Here is a 22062-nt window from a genome sequence, read left to right on the forward strand (position 1 = left end):
TTCCACCCGACAGAGGCAAAACCAAACCAAATGGATTTGTACACTCAAGAGTTATGGGGGTCCTTAAAACGTTTGAGAACCGCTGGCCTAATACATATCAAAATGGCAGTCTTTGAAATAATAATAATAATTGAAATTATAGGGTAGCCTATGTCAACACTCGCCCCAGGTGTTGAAGAGGCGGGACTTCCTGCAGCTGTAGACCACTTCCTGTTGACACTGCTCGGAGCCGGTGACGACGGCGCGCAGCTGCTCTGGCGAGGCACTGTAGTTGAACCTCATAACGTAGGGCTTCTGGACAGAAGATCCATGGACCTTCACTGGAGCCGTGCTGTTGTGTGTCAGCACTGTCCACACCTTGTCATCTACACACAAACACACACACGACCACATAAATTACACTTTAAAGATGCATGCCATAACTTTCTTTAGTGAATGATATCTCCCTGAATTGCTAGTTTTTTTAATGTACATATCTTTGACCCGTTTCTTTCCTACAGTAGGTTTTGTCCTTGCGCTCCCCCTTCTGCCCCCCCCCCACCCCTACGAACGATGGAGGTTGCACAGAAAAACTAATTTCACCCGCTTCTAATAATAATCCAATGATAATCATGTATTAGAAGTTATACGTCCTTGCTCTATGCACACTCAACAATAATATGAGAGAGAGAGAGAGAGAGAGAGAGAGAGAGAGAGAGAGAGAGAGAGAGAGAGAGAGAGAGCAACCAGGTGGTAAAAGGAGATAAAAATGTTGTTATAAACTTGTAGATTGGTGCTTCTAGGATCGACGAAAAAGAAGACAGATCCAAGCGCAAAAAAAAAAAAAGGCCAACATGTTTTGACCAGAACTGGTCTTCATCGGGGCAAGTATGAGACTGACAAACAAACACTATAAATAATGTCAGAACACGTGTGAGATGCATCTCTCTTTGAGTGCTTGGATCTATTCCTCTCTTTTTCAACAATATGGGTCCATTTGGTTTTTGATTGATTGAATATTTTATTAGGCAAAACATTTAAAACAACAAATGTAAATCAACTAACGGGAAAATGATACTACCTCTTTTTTGGCCTCCTGAAAGGTGAATTTTCAGGGCTGATTTAAATGAGCCCAGCAAACTGCATTTTTTTGAGGGATGGGGTTAGACTATTCCAAACCTGGGTGGCAGTGCTGTAGAAGGAGAATTTGCCCATGTTTGTTTTATGAGTGGGTGGTACCAGATCGTTGCTAACATTTGCTAGCATTTTCAATTTCGAAGACCGATCCCATTTTAGTTGTTTAACCCCGTCTTCTACCCTGAGCCAACCTAGGCTGGCAAAGTGAGTGGGAGTGGTTCTATTTTCCCCTCAGAGTTATGGAGGTCCTTGAAATTAAAAAAAAAAGTTTGAGAACCACTGATCTACATCACACCATCCCTTATGAAAGACAGCTCTGAAGCATTGGCAGGGTCACAGCGCTGTGACACATTGTGCCTTTTGGATTGCCTCCTTTACTCCTCCGACATTATTACTGATATTTATCACCGCAAACTGATGAGGCTCATAAGAGGCTCGCATAAGCAGACACAGGCTGACGAGGCTCAACAAAATGAGATCTCTTTTCTTCTTCTTGTGGCTGAGGGGTGGGGTGGGGGTGGGGTTGGGTGGGCCGGGGGTTGATTAGAACAGGGGGCATATAATCAATCCCAGGAGGTATTAGTGCTAAATTCTCACTTAATTGCTATCCACTCTGTCAGTGTCACTATTAGAAGTTAACAGTGATCAGGATGCCGTTTCCCAGTGGTGGAAAAAGTACTCAAATGTTTTACTTAATTAAAAGTATCGATACTGCAATGTAGAAGTACTGTTACAAGTAAAAGTCCGGAATTAAAAATGTACTTGAGTAAAAGTACAAGTACCAAAAGTAAAAGTACTAAAATGTTTGACAATAGCACATCTACAAGCTTATAAAATAGGGCTAAAGTGGTTAATGTATGTTTTATAATGTAATCATTTATATCTGAAAAGTAACTAAAGTTTTCAAATAAATGTAGTGGAGTACAGGTACAATATTTGCCTCTGAGATGTAGTGGAGTAGAAGTAAAAGTATTGGAAATTGGAAATACTCAAGTAAAATACAAATACCTCAACTTGTACTTAAGTACAGTACTTGGTTACATTCCACCACTGCTGTCAGGCAGAAACCTCTTATCTGCATATTATGAACCTTTTGTGTTTTTTTTCGTAAATTAACGCCATACTTGATCATACTACAACTACAGTGTCACACAAAAGCATCAAAAGTAGCAGATCTACAAGCTCGAAACGCGGTGCGAAGCGGCGCGTTTCGAGCTTGTAGATCTGCTACTTTTGATTCTTTAGAATTTAAATCCTGAAAAGTAAGAGTTCTGGATATATGAGGTTTCCACCCGACGGAGACGATATAACTAGTTTTCTAATGTCATTGCCTCCCACATGAGGAGGGGGATTGCCGGTTGGCACATTTACCCAGGGGCATTGTTTGGGATCCCAGGAGATGCCATTTTTCCGGTGAATTGAGTACAAAGGACCCCAATGGAAACAAGCCATAGTGCTTTCTTGGGTTTAAAATCATCTTAACCTTGCATTGAACTGTACTTCCCTCCATGTGCTTGTCTTTGCAAACTGTTAATAAAGCATTCAATCAATCAATGCCAAATGCCACCCCCTAGCATATTTCTCTAATTCAGTTATTATGCCTGATTAATCTGATTTTAGATCGGCACTGAGTGCATCTCAATCCATCTACATGTCGCATGTGACACAAATACTGTATATAGACAGATGTGTTTTATCGTCTGCAACAGTGGTGGAAAAAGTTACAAGTAAATGTCCGGAATTCAAAATTGACTTGAGTAAAAGTACAAAAGTATTGGTATCAAAATGTATTTAAGCACCAACAGTAAAAGTACTAAAATGTTTGAAAATAGCAGATCTAAAAGCTCACAACGCGTCATAGATCGGCTATTTTCAAATAGCCTAGGTATAAAATTAGGATAAAGTGGTTCATGTATGTTTTATTATAATGTAATAACTTATATCTGCAAAGTAACTAGTAACTAAAGTTTTCAAATAATTGTAGTGGCTCTATACTTTTTTTCTGTTTTCTGTTATCGTGGGGAAAGCATTTGCAGAAAATAGCCAATCGACAAGCTACGTTGTAAGCTTGTCTGCGAAAGTCTTCCCATGCAGAATAAGGATGCTGGGGTTTAAGGGGTTAAGTTGAAGTCGCCATTATAGCCACCCTCTAGTTTCTGTTTTGTTTGAGTTTTTTTCTGAAATTACGCCTCTGCATTCCCCCCGACATGTGCAGAGCACAAGTAGAGAGCGTGCATAGAGACTTGCTATACATCTGTTACGAATACACCGTGCGCATTGGGATTATCTACAGCAGAAGAACGTAATGCAATCAGAAACATAGCTCCAGTTCATAGATCACGATTAACCCCATGAGAAAGAGTACGGAAACAATATTATGGGATATGAGCACGACAGGTGGTGATGGACGGGCGCTGATCTCACCCGTCATGTTGCAGTACACCCGCGTGGGCCCCAGGGGGCCGCTCCCATCAGGGTCAATGGAGAAGTAGCCCGAGGAGCTGCCCGTCAGCCGGTAGGCCTCGCAGGACGACTCGTAGATGGCTGCACACACACAGAGAGAGAAACAACGGTTAAGATGACTGCAGCTGATTCACAACGCTGCTGCTCGAGTCCTTACTAATTTACCAGGAAAACAGAGCAAATCACTCCAGTTCTTAAATCCTTACAATGTGTGTCAAAGAGTTGATTTCAAAATACTACTGTTGGCAGTGGTGGAAAAAGTACTCAAATGTTTTACTTAAGTAAAAGTATCTATACTGCAGTGTAGAAGTACTCTGTTACAAGTAAAAGTCCGGAATTCTAAATTTACTTGAGTAAAAGTACAAAAGTATTGGTATCAAAATGCACTTAAAGTAAATGTACTAAAACGCTTGAAAATAGCAGATCTACAAGTTCACAACGCGTCGCGATGCGACGCGTTGTGAGCTTGTAGATCGGCAAGTAACTAAAGTTTTCAAATAATTGCAGTAGAGTAAAAGCACAATATTTGTCTCTGAGATGTAGTGGAGTAGAAGTAAAAGTATAGACAATTGGAAATACTCCAGTAAAGTAAAAGTACCTCAAAATTGTACTTAAGTTACAGTACTTGAGTAAATGTACTTAGTTACTTTACACCACTGACAAAATAAAGCTTTGAATGGTTGAGGGCCAAAATACATTTCTGAGCTTGAGCGATATTATGAACCATTCCTTTAAACAATAAGTGAATCCAGCTGGTTCCATTGACAGGTATGACACTGGAGAACTGACTTGTGAACACTGAACACATGTTTTATGCTCCGACAGTGACGATGACATATGGCTGCTGTCGGGTGCATGGAAACCTCATGTCAAAAAACTTTTCAGGATTACAATTCAAAAATAGCAAGTAGCAGATCTACAAGCTCAAAAGTTTCAAGCTTGTGGATCTGCTACTTTTGATGCTTTTGTGTGACACTGTAGGATGATCAAGTAGGGCGTTGATTAATTAAAACGTTAGAATATGAAGGTTTCTGCCCGACAGCAACAATAATCATGCACAGTTGTTGTTTGTCATCATTAGTGTCCATATGTCCTCTATGCACACTCAGGGTGGACTGACTCAGAAACAATAATTGTATCCATTTTGTACACAATATATCGTTGCTGTCCGGCAGGAACCAGCTAACTCAATTTTTCCGCTTTTGCATTTTTTTTCACAAATCAGGGCCATTGAACACCCTTTACGTCTGTGTGTTGGTAAAACAAATATTGAACCAATGAAAAGTATTAAAAAGCGCTTCTGACAAAACCAGCTAACTCCATTGGATCCTCAAACCTTCTGCTAAACCAGCTAAGTCCAGCAAAGGGGGGTGGAGTTAGCTGGTTTTGCTGACTCCAGGCTCCACCCCCTTTTGACCTCCAACCTCATTGTGAGCTTGGAGGTCCATTCAGCTGTTCTTATCAACGATGAACAAAACCTCCTGACTTCATTTCTGTTTAGTTTTTTTCATTTCCTGAAAAATGAACATTTTGGATGTACTGTATATTAAAATGTAGTGAACGTAGCCGACCTACAAGCTCCCTACTTTCGTGCTACACTCTTGTATGATGCGGTATAGGGAATTATTTTAGGAAAAACATGGAGATACGAGGTTTCTGCCCGAACAGCGAAGAAATGCAGGGGATATGATGAACTCACAGTTGTGACAGGTGGCTCCGGAGTATCCCGTCCCTGAGCAGTCACAGTAGAACGTTGCCCAGGCCTGGGAACACTGGCCTCCGTGTTCACACAGGTTAGGAAGACATCTGCAAGAGCGGGACATGTTTGACCCATTAAAACCGGGGGAAACATTTTAGCTATAAAATTATGTATACGTATAGCGACATAGGTTCTTTTCAGAAAACTCTTAGGATTGTTCTAAACAGTGGTTTAGAACTGTGGTTCTCAAAAATAGTAAAAGTACAAAGTATTGGTATACAAATGTACTTAAAGTACCAAATGTAAAAGTACTAACATGTTTGAAAATAGCAGATCTACAAGCTTTGTGAGCTTGTAGATCGGCTATTTTCAAATAGCCTAGGTATAAAACAGGGCTAAAGTATGTTTTATAATATAATAATTTACATTATAAATGTATATACAAAAGTAACTAGTAACTAAAGTTTTCAAATAATTGTAGTGGAGTAAAATTACAATATTTGCCTCTGAGATGTAGTGGAGTAGAAGTAAAAGTATACTGACAATTGGAAATACTACAGTAAAGTAAAAGTAACTCAAAATTGTACTTAAGTACAGTACTTGAGTAAATGTACTTAGTTACTTTACACCATTGTCAGCAAGACATAAGGACATACACATTATATGAGCTTTAGACACAAGGTGCATGCTCATCAGCCCAGGTTAAGAAGGTTTATAGTATCCATATACATGGAATTTATAGCTAAATGTGTCTACATAGGTTCCTTTTACTGACCTTTAGACAAAGAGCAGAAGTAAAAAACGCCTTACTGACTTTGAAAAGAACCTTTGACTGTGTGAGTGCCACCTTTAAAGGTTTCTGGATGACCTGCACAAATCATAGACCTCTAGCGCCATTGTTCTTCATTTTAAGTGCTTTTGTTGCAGGCCCAGACCCAACGATGGCAGAGCATCTTTCAGTGGCGCTAATGCACCGACAACATAAGTCATTCTGACACTGATTCAGCTGTTAACCCATTCAATCTGGTAACGCGTCCGTGTCATTTTTAGATTTATTTGGCTATTCAAAAATAGCAGATATATGAGCTTGTAGATCTGCTATTTTTGAAAAATAATCGTGACAATGTGTGCAAATCTTTGAATATATGCATGCATTTTTTAACTCAAATCTATGCTTCTGGGGGTCCCTGGAACAAAATATTTTGAGATAGGGGTCTGTGGACAAAAATATATAATTTTGGGTGGTCCTTGACATGAAATAAGTTTGAGAACCACTGATATTATAACAACATAAGTTAAACAAAATAAATAAACTGTTAGGATTTAAAAGACATTCGTAGAATCCCCAGAAGTAAAATATTTTAGTTAAAAATGTTGGCTTTAAAAATACACAAATTTCCACAATAAAAAAAAACTGCTATTTTTGAATAGCCAAAGTATAAAATAATGGTTACACAGATGCGTTCCCGGTTGTAATGGGTTAAACGCTTCAGTAAAAGACAGCACTCAGCTGTTCAACAGGCAATATTTCAGTCGGTGATTTAATTATTCCTACACGATTCGTATTCACAGAGAAAATGGGGCTTTTTGTGGAAAATGTTCCACCCGCCAACTCCCAATAAAGTGGCCAATGAAGTTTCAACGGTTGAACAGTGTGTTAAGGAAATAAGTCCTCCAGGAAAAAAAAATTGGTATTATTTCAGAAGACTTTTTGCATGAGACAATTACTGCCCTTCCTTCACTTCCCTCCTCCTCCCCCGCCATTGGTTTTTAGGAGTTATAGAATAAGTGCCAAGTTCTGCTGTTCAGTAACTTTAGTGGTTGAGTGCTGCTATTGACTACATTCAGTAAAGTGGGTAGCTGCTTTATCACATTAAAACCAGGAAAGCATATCTTTGACTTCCTAAGCTAAAAAAATATGCTAAAAGCCAGAACACAATAAATGTATCTGAACACAGTCATGCTTTCAATAAACCAAAAAAATATATATATATATTTTTTTAACCATTGCGAGTCTATAGCAATATTTTCATATACTTATTTATATTAGAGCTAGGTTTAGGGATAACTTCACAAATGTCTCAGGAATTTGTCATTTTCAGAAATCTAGTACAATGCCACATAGATCTACTGCCAGTTGCATTTTGCACGGAAGAGAGACATGATATTCAAAAGCACAATTTGGCTGTTTCACAACAACAGCTACAAACAGAACAGTCAACCTGTGAATGCAACTATACAACTAAACAAACATATAGGCAAGTTAATTTCTACCTTTTGTTTGTGATCCAAGGTAAAGATGTGACAAAGATAATCTGGCTCTACTTAAAATGTGTGAGGAATGTCTTTCCCCAAATAAAAAAAGAAAGAAGAATTGCAGAGCTTAGGAAGTCATTTTTTATTTTTGCTATATATATCTATATATATGTATATAGCACTTTGGTTGGCAATTAGAAAATAGCAGATCTACAAGCTCAAAGCGCTTCACTTCGTCCCGCACCATGAGCTTGTCGATCTGCTATTTTTGAAAAATCGTGAAAATGTTTGACAAATCTTTGAATATAGATGTCTTTAAGCAAACATTGTTTTACTCAAATCTTTGCTTCTGGGGTTCCCCAGAACAAAATGTTAGGAGATGGGGGTCTGCGGCCAAATACATACAATTTTGGGGGTCCTTGACACGAAAAAAGTTTGAGAACCACTGAATAGCAACATTCGTTTTTCAGAAAGACATTTGTAGAATTGGCAAACAGGACTTAATGGGTTATTTGAGCTGGCTGCTTTATTTTAGCAGTGAAAGAAGGGACCCTGCAGTCACCGAGTTGTAATTCTCCAGGTGGGGGGACCTCAAGCTTAGTGTGGAATTGGCTAACACCCGATACATGACTCAAGTCATGCAGTATGAGGATTACCAAGCGTACAACACTGGCAGGGGTTCCCATTCAAGCTTTTTTTCCTTGCCCCCCCCCCCCCCCCCCCCGCACACTCCCCAAAAGGCTTGTGACCAAACGTCAACATGTGACCTGAAGAGGGGCAAAAAAGGCACATGTTGACTTTTCACGACTTCCCGCATTATAGCAACATAGCAACGCGGAAGTCCAGTTCTCAGCATTTTTGACGATCCGACCGCGTGCCGTCTCAAGCGGACTTGGGCCACGGGAGGCACCGCCGAGCGAGCTAGAGCGCGCGAGTCGCCGAGCGTTGCGAAGTCCACTTTGAGCCGACTCAGCGCCTTACGAGTTATATCACGATAGGCACAGAATTGTAAATCATATATTCCCCAAAAGTCATGTGACTTTTTTTTTGCCCCCTCTTCACGTCACATGTTGACGTTTGGTCAAAGCTGTCCCAAAAAGTCAAAATATGACTTTTTTTGGTGAGACAGCGTTGCCCCACCCCACACACTTCTTATTGACCAATAGCAAAAAAATAGCCTATCAATAAGCTGTGAGCCTGTATCACCTAGATTAATAGCCAACCTAGATTGGCAATTTTTTTGCTACTTTCAAAACTTAAAAATCAGTCAGATAACTATTTTTTCTCTATTTTATCTTGCCGTGCAGGCTCTGCTGCATTTCTTCTCCCTGCTCAGCACATTTAGACAACCATCATTAACCATCAAGAGCAGGGAGATACATAATCGTCTCTGTCGGGTGGAAACCAGTCCAAAACTGTTACTTTTCAGGATTCAAAAATAGCAAAACAGATCCAGAAGCTCAAGATGAAAGATGTTGGCTTTCAATGTGGGAGATCAGGGTTCGAATCCCGGGCGTTACATTGTCTTTTGGCCTGTTTGGGGTGGTCAACCTGGACCCCAGGTTGGGAAACACTGCACTATGGGGGTGAGAGCCGCAGGAGATGATGTAGTGCAGACAGTGGTGTAAAGTAACTAAGTACATTTACTCAAGTACTGTACTTGAGTACACTTTTGAGGATTTTTCACTTTACTGGAGTATTTCCAATTTTCTGTACTTTTGCTTCTACTCCACTACATCTCAGAGGCAAATATTGTACTTTTACTCCACTACAATTATTTGAAAACTTTAGTTACTAGTTACTTTTCAGATATAAATTATGATATTATGAAACATACATTAACCACTTTAGCCTTATTTTATACCTAGGCTATTTGAAAATAGCCGATCTACAAGCTCACAACGCGTCGCATCGCGACGCGTTGTGAGCTTGTAGATCTGCTATTTTCAAACATTTCCGTACTTTTCCTTTTGGTACATTAAGTACGTTTTGATGCCAATACTTTTGTACTTTTACTCAAGTACATTTTGAATTCTTGACTTTTACTTGTAACAGAGTATTTCTATATTGCAGTATTGGTACTTTTACTTAAGTAAATAATTTGAGAACTTTTTCCACCACTGTGTTTATCTCAGTGATTACTGCTTCACATTCAACAAAATAATCAGATAACGTTAAATAGAAAAAGGTCAGAGCCAATCCATTTGAGTGACCGTGAGTGATTACCTATACCCCTTGCTTCCAACACTTCAGCATCACTAAGGATGGGAAATGAACGGTGTTCTATAAGAGTGTTCTGAAATTGCATGAGCAGTCTGTGATTATTGTTTTCAATGTGTATGTCATGTCGGTGAAAAGGGTAAGTCCTCACATGAAACTGACGTTTTTATTGGGACGAGGTGAGGTGCCATGATGATATGACATTTTCATTTCTCCCGTGGCTCGTACCCAAATAGACCACGCAGTATTATCCTGAGTGTCAATGTTAAGGCGGTTACACCGGCGAATATGCGAATATACGCAAAATTCGGACTCGTTCCGAATAATTAAAAGACGCTTTTTTCGCTCCGCGAAACTGGTGTGGAAGCTTGCATTGACTTTATAAGGTTTTTAAAAAAAACGTATTATTCGCATGAAAAAATCGCCCCGGTGTGTAAGGACCTTTACTCTGAGAGTACATTTTTGCACCGAGATAAATTTAGCCGTGCATACAGTATACACAATTTAATGTATGTAATACTTTCAGATGATTACTGTATCTCTGAATTGATAATAATCATGCACTAGATTCATTGTTAATCAAGCAAATGGAAGAATTAACTGGTTAAAATATAATCAGGGGTATATTTATCCAGTCTTTTGGACTGGATTAAAAACATCTGTGTAAAACAAGTCGACAAATAATTGTCCTGAGAGAGAGAGAGGGAGAGGGGGGGTCCAAACAAGTTTATTAACTCATTACGTGCCAATGTCATTTAAAATTCAACGCTTCACAGCCATTGACGTCTATAGACATCATTTGGTGTTTTCAGTGATTACGATAGAGGGCACTCTTCCTCAACCTGTGAGTGATCCTAGGACTCCTGAAGAAGAGTACATCCGGATATCATGTGATCTTAAAAAAAAACTAGCCGGTCCGGTCTAATGTTATAGGATTTATATAAAAGAAAAAATCTCAGAATGATTTTCCCAGATTGCGTTTTTGGCGTAAACAAGCTATATTCAACTGCCGATAACTAAAGAACGGAAGATCGTGGATGTCTCGTCTTTCCCCCCCGAGACATCTGGTGTTTATATCGTCATAGAAAAAAATATCCTGTGGGTCTCGAAAGATTAGTAAAAACGATGGCACTGGCTGACTTAATTAATTAATTCTGGCAGTGAATGTGTTAAGATGACCAGTCACTCTGGCCAGAATTTGAAAGGTGAAAAAGCTGTACAAGTTTTTAGACAAAAACTGGCTTCCTCAAATTTGACATATTTGAATAGAAGAAGACCACACACACACGCACACACGCGCACACGCACACACGCACAAAACGTCTCCCTTCAAGAGCATCCCACTCAGAGCAATAACGTGACGCCTCCAGCCAACTATAGCTCCCTGTCAGGCTGTGAGCGTGTTGCTGCAGGCGTCACTTCATTGCATTGAGTGCAATCTTCTTGATGGGAGCTGTATGCTGTGGGAGTGTGTGTGTATGTGGGTGTGCGTGCGTGCGTGCGTGCGTGCGTGCGTGCGTGCGTGCGTGCGTGCGTGCGTGCGTGCGTGCGTGCGTGCGTGCGTGCGTGCGTGCGTGCGTGCGTGCGTGCGTGCGTGCGTGCGTGCGTGCGTGCGTGCGTGTGTGTGTATGTGTGTGTGTGTGTGTATGCGCGTGCGTGTGTGTGTCTTTCTAATCCAGTCGTTCTCAAACCTTTTCATGTCAAAGACCCCAAAATGTATTTGGCCGTGGACCCCCATCTGAAAAGATTTTGTGCCAGGGACCCCAAAAATATATATAAGCGTTGTGCGCTTGTGTATCTGCCATTTGTGAATAGCTTAAGTTTAAATAGTGTCAAAGTGGTTAAACTGACTGTGATGTTATATCACATAATTTTGCTAGACCCGACACGGTTGTCCTACCTGTCATGGATGCCACACGTGTCAAACTGGAGCTGGTTGTAGTTTCCCAGCAGACCTTGCTGCACATGGTTGAAGCTGATTGGCTGGCTGTTGATGAACAAGAGGCGCATGCAGCCCTGGAAGGCCATCGTTGGGTTCTTACAGTAAGAGACGACCGGGGACGATGGACAACCTGGTCAAACACAAACACATCTGTAAACCTAGCCTTTTGACGACCTTGCAGGCTTTTGCTATGGTTTAAATGTCATTTAGATAGCATGTTATGTAGACAGATGCCTGATTCATTTGTTGACCTGGGATCCTAAGATGTTTTTTTCCCCCATATTATATCTTTTAGACTTATTACTGATTACTATGTCTTGTCTATGCATTTGATGTATTGCCTCGTGTTTACCTCGCTTACTGTAAGTTACTCTGGATTAAGAGTGTCTGCTAAATGGCTAAATTGTAATTGTAAATTGTAAACCATAACAGCTTCGGCTGGATTAACCCACTGTACTTACTGTAATTACTTACTATAATTACACTTTGATGTTATATTTTACTTTACTTGAGTATGTCAATTTTTCAATACTATATAGTTCTACTCCACTACATGTCAGAGGCAAATATTGTAATTTTGACTCCACTACAGTTATTTGAAAACTTCAGTTACTAGTTATTTTGCTGATTTAGATCATATGTAATTATAAGTAGTAAACATGTAATATGTTTTGTAATACAATTTACAACACATGCATTAACCACTCAAGGCCTTTTTTACACTTTGAATATGACAATTATCTAAACAGTATAAGCAAAACATTTCTGTGTGACAAGCATGCACTGCCTAACCAGCCACCACCAGACGTATACGTATACGGTGAGACCATAATAAAAAAACTACCAAGACTCCATTATGCAGGTTGAAGTCTATAAAAGCAGCTTAGTAAAATGCCAGCCATCAGAAGATGTGAGATTTACATTGCAAGTTCAGGGATGCTAACGTTTGCACAGAGATATTAAGTAAATCTCTGCTTAGGCGGCACTCGGAAATTTAAACGCACAACGATGCAGATAAAGTGAGTATGTTCCGGTGAAATCTCTGCTTGGAATTTGCACTTAATTTACTGCACCATGATAACCTTTTGGCTTATTTACTTTAAAAAAATACTTTGCTAGCGGGGGCACGATAAGAGGGCACGATAATTTGATTTGGTTCGTGAGAGTTTCACTTGCAGCGAAAGTATTCTTGAAACAAATGACAACATATTGAAACGAGACAGCCCACTCTCTGCGTTTCAAGATAATGCCACTTGATTGAAGAGAATTATCTAGTCAATGTCATTTGCATTTGCGTTATGTTCACTTCCAATTCAATTAACTTGAATTATTGTATCCATTGTGCGTGAGGTAGCCGTAACATAGCGGTAATGAGCTTATGCTGTCCTGCTACTGCTGAAGGCGAGGCAATAGCTGGGCGGAACAGAACCCAGCCGCACAATGAGACAGCAAACGGAACCTGATGCGGCACAAATAAAAGTCAACACACAGAAGAAACCACTCGTCTAATTTCTTCTATTTAACATTTGGCAAATTATTGGCTTAGGAATGTGACAAAAACAAAAAAAATATCCATGAATACAAGTCTCCATGGGGTGACTAATCGATAGGAAAAAAAGTCATTTTGGGGATGAACTATCCCTTTAAACCCCATATGGTTGAGTGGAGTCCCTCAGGGCTCTATAGTAATATATTTCTGTTTTCCGTCGCGTCGCTTTGCGTTGTGATGTTGTACCTTCAGTGTGGGCTGTGGGGCGCTCAAACAGCAGACATGACACTTCAAAGTAAATTCACTTTAAGTACATTTTAACGCCAATACTTTTGTACTTTTACGCAAGTTTTTTTTTTCCCCAGACCTTTACTTGTAAAAGCGTATTTCTACAATGCAGTATTGATACCCTTACTTTCACTGATGTTAGTTGTCGATAACTATTAAAATTCAGTTACTAGTTGTGAATGCCATAAAAGACACACTGGAGCGCGATATGGTTACATGTAAAAACCAGTGAATGGAGGCTGTTGTAACTGTGTGGTAGTGTAGTGTAGTGTATACTGACCTCCAAAGTAGATGATGTCCTCTGTGTCCAGTCGCTGTCCAAGTTCAATGGTGGATGCTGGCTCGTTATCCAGGGTCAAGGTAATTTGAAAGTTGCGCGTGTCAAGGTTCACTGAATGCCAGAGGCCATCGTTTACTCTGTGTCCTGGTGGGGGACAGATTTTTCAGGTTATGTAGTGAAGCATGGATACAGGTCGAGTGGGCACCTAAACATTGTAGAAATATTAGACGTTGAATGTCATATTATATTATATCGTCTCTGTCGGGTGGAAACCTATTATATCCAAAAATAGCAAAATTAGCAGATCCTCAAGCTCAAAGCGCGTCGAATTGCGGCACATTTGTAGATCTGCTACTTTTGATGCTTTTGTGTGATGCTGTAGTATGATAAAGTATGGCATTCATTTACGAAAAAACACAAAAAGTTAAAATATGGAGATCAACGATATGTATTTGGGCCTAACTTATAAAATAAGTGTAAAAATGTAATTAAATTAAATATAACCAAAAGTTGGTCAGGGCCCCACTGTACCAGTTAAGCCCAATGCATACTATATCAGAACAGCCGACGTTTGTGCGGTTCTGCTGGCTACAGACAACAATATGTTGTGACTACACCCAAACTCGTTCGGCTACTGTGATTGCTGGTCAGCCATTGGACAGACGCATTGTTTTCACACTCATTCAGCCCAGCAGAGCTTCAAGTCCATTCTGTCAGCAGTGAAGTTATAGTGAAAAGTTAATTCCAGGAGGAACAAACAACTCTCAACATCTCTCTCTCTCTCATGACCATTCACTAGAAAGGGCAAAACCTCCATACCTCCGTTAGCCAAAGTATAAAATGACCAGTGGTGGGAAAAGTACTCAAATGTTTTAAAAGTATCAATACTGCAATGTAGAAGTACTCTGTTACAAGTAAAAGGCATGTGTTCAAAATGTTACTTGAGTAAAAGTACAAAAGTATTGGCATCAAAATATACTTAAAGTACCAAAAGTACTAAAATGTTTGAAAATAGACGATCTGCAAGATTGTAGATCTGCTATTTTCAAATAGCCTATGTATAAAATAGGGCTTAAAGTGGTTAATGTATGTTGTATAATGTAATAAAGTATATCTGCAAAGTAACAAGTAACTAAAGTTTTCAAATAATTGTAGTGGAGTAAAAGTACAATATTTGCCTCTGAGATGTAGTGGAGTAGAAGTAAAAGTATTGGAAATTGGAAATACTCAAGTGAAGTACAAATACCTCAAAATTGTACTTAAGTAGCCTACAGTACTTAAGTAATTGTACTTAGTTACTTTCCACCACTGCATTCTGTACACTCCTTCTGTCCATTAACTGTTATATTAAAAATGAGTATTGCACTTTGTAAGACTAGAGAGCTATAAGGCTTTAGCTGCATTTACAGTTGTCAAACCGCGTTGACCGTAGAGATTTAATATCCTTTCCGGTGCCATTATCAAACAAAAAAGCAACTAATCCATCAGCCCTCTAAATGCTGTTTGTTCTTCCTGAGCCAAACCCTGACAGGAAACCTCCAAGGTATATTCTTTGTTTTAGCTCTCTCTCTCTCTCGCTTTTTTTTTTTTGTCTAGCAGGTCTTAACAGTCAAGGTCATCCAAGCTGTGCCTGTCTGCAGTTTGTCTACACCCCGCCCCCCCCCCCCCCCCCCCACTCACCCCCAGCGCGTGCACCATCTGCTAGAGGGGTGAACGAAAGCATCTTTCCAAGCATGGGAGAGAGAATTACCCATTCGGCACAATTAAACCATTAAGACCGGGAACGCATCTCTGTAATTTTTTCGATTTCTTTGGGCTATTCAAAAATAACAGATATACAAGCTTATAGCGCTGGTACCGAGTGCTGCGCTATGAGCTTTTAGATCTGCTATTTTTGAAAATCTGTGAAAATAATTATGTGCAAATCTTTGAATATATATTTTTAAAGTGTACATTTGTAACTCAAATCTTTGCTTATTTGGGATTCTACAAATGTCTTCTAAATCTTTTATTTTTTAATTATTTTTTACTTATGTTGCCATAATATCAGTGGTTCTCAAACTTTTTCATGTCAAGAACCACCCAAAATTATATGTATTTGGCCGCGGACCCCCATCTCAAAATATTTTGTTCCGGGGACCCCCCCAGAAGCAAAGATTTTAGTTAAAAATGTTCACTTTAAAAATATATATATTCAAAGATTTGCACACATTTTCACGATTTTTCAAAAATAGCAGATATACAAGCTCGTAGCACGGCACAGAGTGCCGCGCTACGAACTTGTAGATCTGCCCCTTGTAGATCTAGCCCCCAAAAATCGTAAAAATTACAAAAATGCGTTCCCGGTCTTAATGGGTTAAACCGGATGCTGGAATTCAGACAGTTTTATTGTGTGTGGAAACAAACAGACAAAAAGCAGCACCTGCTGCTAAACAGAGAGCCAGAGAGAGAGAGCGAGAGAGAGAGAGAGAGAGATGGAAAGAGAGAGAAGCTCCGGTGGTGTGCAACAGATGGAGGGTGACCTCCGTTTGTTCTAAAAATCACATCTGGACTTTGTTGCAGGATATGATCAGCCCCCACGGGATCTCACTGACTCCACTCTAGAACAACAGGCTCGCTAAGCGAGGAGGAGGGGGGGTGAAATTGACTAAATCCATACTGCATGTATTATTCATCCGTGTATGAAAGGCCCAAAATGGACAAAGCCAAAAAAGAAATGTAGTATCTTTTTCTTTTTTTTTTAGGGGGGAACTGTAGCTAAAATTCCCAGTTGAGTGACACTGCTCGGCTGCTAATGCGGACACACATAAGCATGTTGTACCATTAACCCATTCAATCCGGGAACACATCTCTGTCATTTTAGATTTATTTGGCTATTCAAAAAATAGCAGATATACGAGCTCATTGCGCTGCACTGAGTGCCGTGTTATGAGCTTGTAGATTTTTTTTTTGGTAAATCTGAATGTTTATATTTTTAAAGCAAACATTTGTAACTGTCAAAAGTCTTACATTTTCTGAATAACTGTTGTTGCTATATCAGTGGTGCTCAAACGTTTTCTTGTCAAGGACCCCCCAAAATTATGTGTTTTTGGCCGCCGATCCCCATCAAAATATGTTGTTCCAGGGACCCCCCAGAAGCAAAGATTTGAGTTAAAAATTATTCAAAGACTTGCACATTTAATGTTCACGATTTTTCAAAAATAGCAGATCTACAAGCTCATAGCGCGGCACTCTGTGCCGCGCTATGAGCTTGTAGATCTGCTATTTTTGAATAGCCAAAGTATAAAAATAATGGTTATAGCAAAAAAATCCAAAATGACATAGATGCGTTCCCGGATTGAATGGGTTAATAACAGGAGAAAAAGAAAATGTTTGTCAAACGCTTAAATGGGAGATTAGACGCCATTTATTCATGGGGAAATGTGGGCAGAGTCGACATGTACAGTGAGCATTACTCTTTGCCACAAAGTGCTGGTGATGATAATGGGCACCACTAGTGGTATACAGTGGTGGAAAAAATACTCAAATGTTTTACTTAAGTGAAAGTATAAATACTGCAGTGTAGAAGTACTCTTTTACAAGTAAAAGTCCGGAAATCTAAATTTACTTGAGTAAAAGTACAAAAGTATTGGTATCAAAATATAATTAAAGTACCAAAAGTAAAAGTACTAAAATGTTTGAAAATAGCAGATCTAAAAGCTCACAACGCGTTTGGAAAATGGTCATGAATAATGTAATACATTTGCATTCACTTTTTCAATAATGCAATAATATTTTGGTACCGATACTTTGTACATCATAGTACTTTTACTTGTAACAGCATATTTCTAGATTGTGGTATTATTGTGACTTTTACTTACTGTAAGTGCACAAATTGGAGTCCATTTTCCACCACTGGGCACCAGTGATCTGTAACTATCAGTGAATAACCCAGGCCATTCTTCATCCATAGTCCCCGGCCAGCTGTACACCTGGCCGGGGACTAGGGATGAAGACTAGCCTCTGGGTTAATTCCGGCATATTTTACAATAATGTTTATTAACCCATTAAGACCGGGAACACATCTGTGTCATTTTCAGGCTATGGCTTTAGCTATTAAAAAAATAGCAGATATACAAGCTCATAGCGCGGCACTCTGTGCCACGCTATGAGCTTGCAGATCTGCTATTATATATATTTTTAAAGTGAACATTTGTAACTCAAATCTTTGCTTCTGGGGATTCTACAAATGTCTTCTAAATCCTATTAGTAAAAAAAAAAAAAAAAACGTATGTTGCTATATATCAGCGGTGCTCAAACTTTTTCATGTCAAGGACCCCCAAAATTATATGTATTTGGCCGCGGACCCCCCATCTGAAAATATTTTTGTTCCAGGGACCCCCCAGAAGCAAAGATTTGAGATTTGAGAAAAAATATAAAACATTTTCACGATTTTTCAAAAACAATGCAGATCATAGCGCGGCCGCGCTATGAGCTTGTACATCCAAAAAAATAATATAATATATAATATAATATAATATAATAGCCAAAGAAATCTCAAAATGACACAGATGCCTTTCCCTGCATGGTCTTAATGGATTAATATGCACTGTCCCTGAGAAACAAACCCCGGACAAAAAATGCATGCCAGGAAAGAAGTTCCATTTTCGACATTTTTGGTGCCAATTATATGTGAGCAACACAGTACATCCATAAGCCTAATCCAACCCAAACCACTGTGTCAGCCAGGTCAAATGATGTTTAAACATGATTTATGCTCCCCTAAGTAGACTGCTTAAAGGAATACATTTATAGGCCTATCTTAGTTTTATTTTAGCTTGTTATTTTCCTTCTCCAAACACCCCAGTCCAAAACCTACAAGAATAATCAAATAAATTCCTGCAGTTGAATCTTTGAGCAAACTCGATCATGATATTCAAACGCTGTAATGTAGAAATTAATTGCCTTTTTTTAAGCTGCCAAGGCATCCCCGTTTTCATTATTTCTTTATTTGTATTCTAGTGCTTGTTTATTATGAGCTGTCAGCTCCGTTATACTGGGATACAGGAACGCACGCTAACAGAGCTGTTATCACAGTCAGAGATAAACCCTCGCTGTCTGGTTGAAAACGTCCAAAAAACGTTACTTTTCAGGAAATGGAAAAAAATAACCTGGGTTCCAATGGATCCAATGTAGTTGTGATTTATATTGTATTGGTTCAATATTTATAAAAACCCACAGACTTAACCATTTTCACTATCTCAACCCAAAGAAAAAAAGAAGATAAAATAGCCCACAACAACGCGGGGCATGGCGAGCTTGTAGATCTGCAATTTTTTGGGTAAAATAAAATGTGAAAATGTGTGCAAATCTTTGAATATATATATCTACATTTTAACTCTAATCTTTGCTTCTGGGGGTCCCTGGAACAAGATCTTTGAGATGGGGGAGGCGGGGGGGGGGGGGGGGGGTCCGTGGACAAATACATATAATTTTGGGGGTCCTTGACGTGACTTGAGAACCACTGATTTAAGAGCAACATAAGTAAAAAAAAAAAAAAAAGAAGCAAAGATTTGAGTTACAAAGGAAAAAATATATACATTCAAAGAATTGCACACATTTTCCACGAAAAAAAAAACATTTGCAGAAGCTCTATGAGCTTGTAAATCTGCAATTTTTTTGAACAACCAAAGAAATCATAACATGACACAGATGCGTTTCCGGATAGAATGGGTTAAAAAAAAAAAAAAGGGTCTCATCTATTCTTAGCCGTTGCATTTGTACAGCCATTTATTCCCCACTAAACACGGTACCCTGTGTGTGTGTGTGTGTGGCCTGGCCCCTCACCGGTGGAGACCTCAGACTTGTGCTGGGTGGAGGTGTGCAGGGTCAGGCGTATCCGGCTGCTGCTGATCTGCAGCTCCAGTCTCTGGGGCTCCGGGGCCAGCCGGGCGGAGAGCAGCAGGCCGTCTGGGTTCCACGTACGGAACTGGAAACGCACGGAGAAGCCCGCCGTGCCGGCTGCCGTCGCCGTGGCCGTCGTCGTGGTGGTCGCCGGGAGCGACAGGAAGCTGCTGCTGGAGCTCAGGAAGGTGGAGGCCACCAGCTGGGGGTCCGAGCACGAGAAGGTCACGTTGCCCTGGAGACACAGAGAGAGAGAGAGAGAGAGAGAGAGAGAGAGAGAGAGAGAGAGAGAGAGAGAGAGAGAGAGAGAGAGAGAGAGAATGAGAGAGAGAGGGAACACGGTCACCTTGCCCCAATCAAGATCAACAATATTTACAACGAGGTTAATTAAGAATGTGATGTCACATCTGAAATGGCTACCCTTGACTGAAAATCCCTTCAACTTGGCCTCCTTTTTTCCTCAGGACTGAGATGGAGCAGGGGGGGGGGGGGGGAGCAGGGGGGGAGGGGGGGGGAGCAGGGGGAGTAAGGGAAAGGCAGAGAGAGAGGCAGAGAGAGAGAGACAGAGAGACAGAGAGAGTGAGAGAGAGAGAGAGAGAGAGAGCATTTAGTATCAAAAAGCCCAGTCGAGGGAAGCTTGTGTCTGTGTGAGTATCTAGTACAGTAAATGTGTGCGTGTGCACGTGCACATGTGTGTGTGTGTGTGTGTGTGTGTGTGTGTGTGTGTGTGTGTGTGTGTGTGTGTGTGTGTGTGTGTGTGTGTGTGTGTGTGTGTGTGTGTGTGTGTGTGTGTGTGTGTGTGTACTTGTATTACTATTCTTGTACGGGCCAAATGTCCTATACAAGTATATAGTAGAATTCGGGGAGTATATTATATATTTGGGGAGGTTAGGCCCTTAGGAAAAGATTTGGGTTGGGGTTAGGATTTGTCATTTAGAGATTAGGTTTAGAGGTTAGGGTTGTTGTTAGGGTTGATTTATACTTACATGAGGCTTAAGAGGTTAATGTATGTTTTGTAATACTAATTTAAATCGACAAAGCTGTCAAATAATTATAGTGGAATAAAAAGTACAATATTTGCCTCTGAGATGCGGTGGAGTAGAAGTAAAAGTACTGAATATTGGAAATACTCCAGTAAAGAAAAACAAAATACCTAGGAAATTACAATTAAGTAATAATAATAATACAAATGTATTTTATTTATAATGCACTTTGCATTTGTGTAAATCTCAAAGTACTACAATAAGCAGTGGCAGAAAAACCATCACACCACTATACAAGATCTAAGAAACAGAAACAAAACATTTAAAACATGAGGGCATAAAGCCTAGAGGTAAAACCAGTGTAGCAAAAAAAGAAGAAGCTCTGTTAAAAAGGTAGGTCTTTAGTCCTCTCTTAAAACAATCTGTGGTGCTCTCAGGTGGGCAGAGAGGGCATTCCACAGTCGGGGGGGGGGGGGGATCTACAAGCTCACAATGCGTCGCATCGCGACGCACTGTGAGCTTGTAGATCGTCTATTTTCAAATGGCTTAAATGTATATAGGGCTGAAGTGGGTAATGTATGTTTTGTAATAATAATCCAAATCTACAAAGTAACTAGTAACTAAAGGTCCCAAATAATTGTAGTGGAGTAAAAGTACAATATTTGTCTCTGAGATGTAGTGGAGTAGAAGTAAAAGTATTGGATATTGGAGATACTCAAGTAAAGTACAAATACCTCAAAATTGTACTTAAGTACTGTACTTAAGTATGTACTTAGTTACTTTCCACCACTGGGTATATGTGTGTGCGGGTTGCAAGGTTGTCACTCCACAGGGGGATCGTGGGTTAAATGTCAGTGGCACATGGCACTGTGGACTTCCTAGGGACAGGAAGAGTGAGTACAGAGGACACGGGTTCCTGTACACAGGGAAAGGTCAGCGCAGTGCGGAGGATTGAACATCATGCCATCGATCTAAAAACCCAGACAAAAGAGTGGCAAAGACAGCCAGACGCATCGCGGCCTTGGAGAAAACCCTCCATGGGGGAATCTCCTCGGGTAAAAAAGCTCAATGTGACTTAGAGCACTGATACATGATTTCAAGTTTCAGTGAAATACTGAAAACCCCAGTTTGATATCGTTGCTGTCGGGCAGAAACCTCTTATCTCCATATTTTTACTTTTTGTGTATTTTTTTTTACTCGTAATGTAACGGCCTACGTCAGTGGTTCTCAACCAGTGGTCCGGGGACCACCAGTGGTCCTTTGAGGGCTGGGTACCAGGGGGTCCCCAGCTAAATCAGTTAACATAGCATTTTTAACTCAAATCTTTGCTTCTGGACTGGGGGTCCCTGGCACAACATTTTCCGATAGGGGTCCGCGGCCAAATGCATACCAATTTAGGGGTCCTTCATACTACAGCGTCACACAAAAGTATCCAAAAGTAGC

General features: G+C 40.1%; 1 protein-coding gene across 1 annotated transcript in view; it reads right to left on the reverse strand.

Moving 5' to 3' along the window:
* The window catches only part of LOC308073383 (contactin-associated protein-like 5), a gene marked incomplete at both ends in the record, with an annotated part of 192163 nt that overhangs the window by 43993 nt on the left and 126108 nt on the right, over window positions 1–22062 (reverse strand). The window contains 6 exons of the mRNA XM_080412254.1: window positions 165–365; window positions 3541–3660; window positions 5279–5385; window positions 11655–11826; window positions 13754–13897; window positions 19580–19871. Of these exons, the coding sequence (XP_080268380.1) occupies window positions 165–365; window positions 3541–3660; window positions 5279–5385; window positions 11655–11826; window positions 13754–13897; window positions 19580–19871 (1036 nt within the window). The remainder of the gene's footprint in view (window positions 1–164; window positions 366–3540; window positions 3661–5278; window positions 5386–11654; window positions 11827–13753; window positions 13898–19579; window positions 19872–22062) is intronic.

Source organism: Gymnoscopelus braueri (genome assembly GCF_963280865.1).
Source record: "Gymnoscopelus braueri genome assembly, chromosome: 18".
Classification (NCBI taxonomy): Eukaryota; Metazoa; Chordata; class Actinopteri; order Myctophiformes; family Myctophidae; genus Gymnoscopelus; species Gymnoscopelus braueri.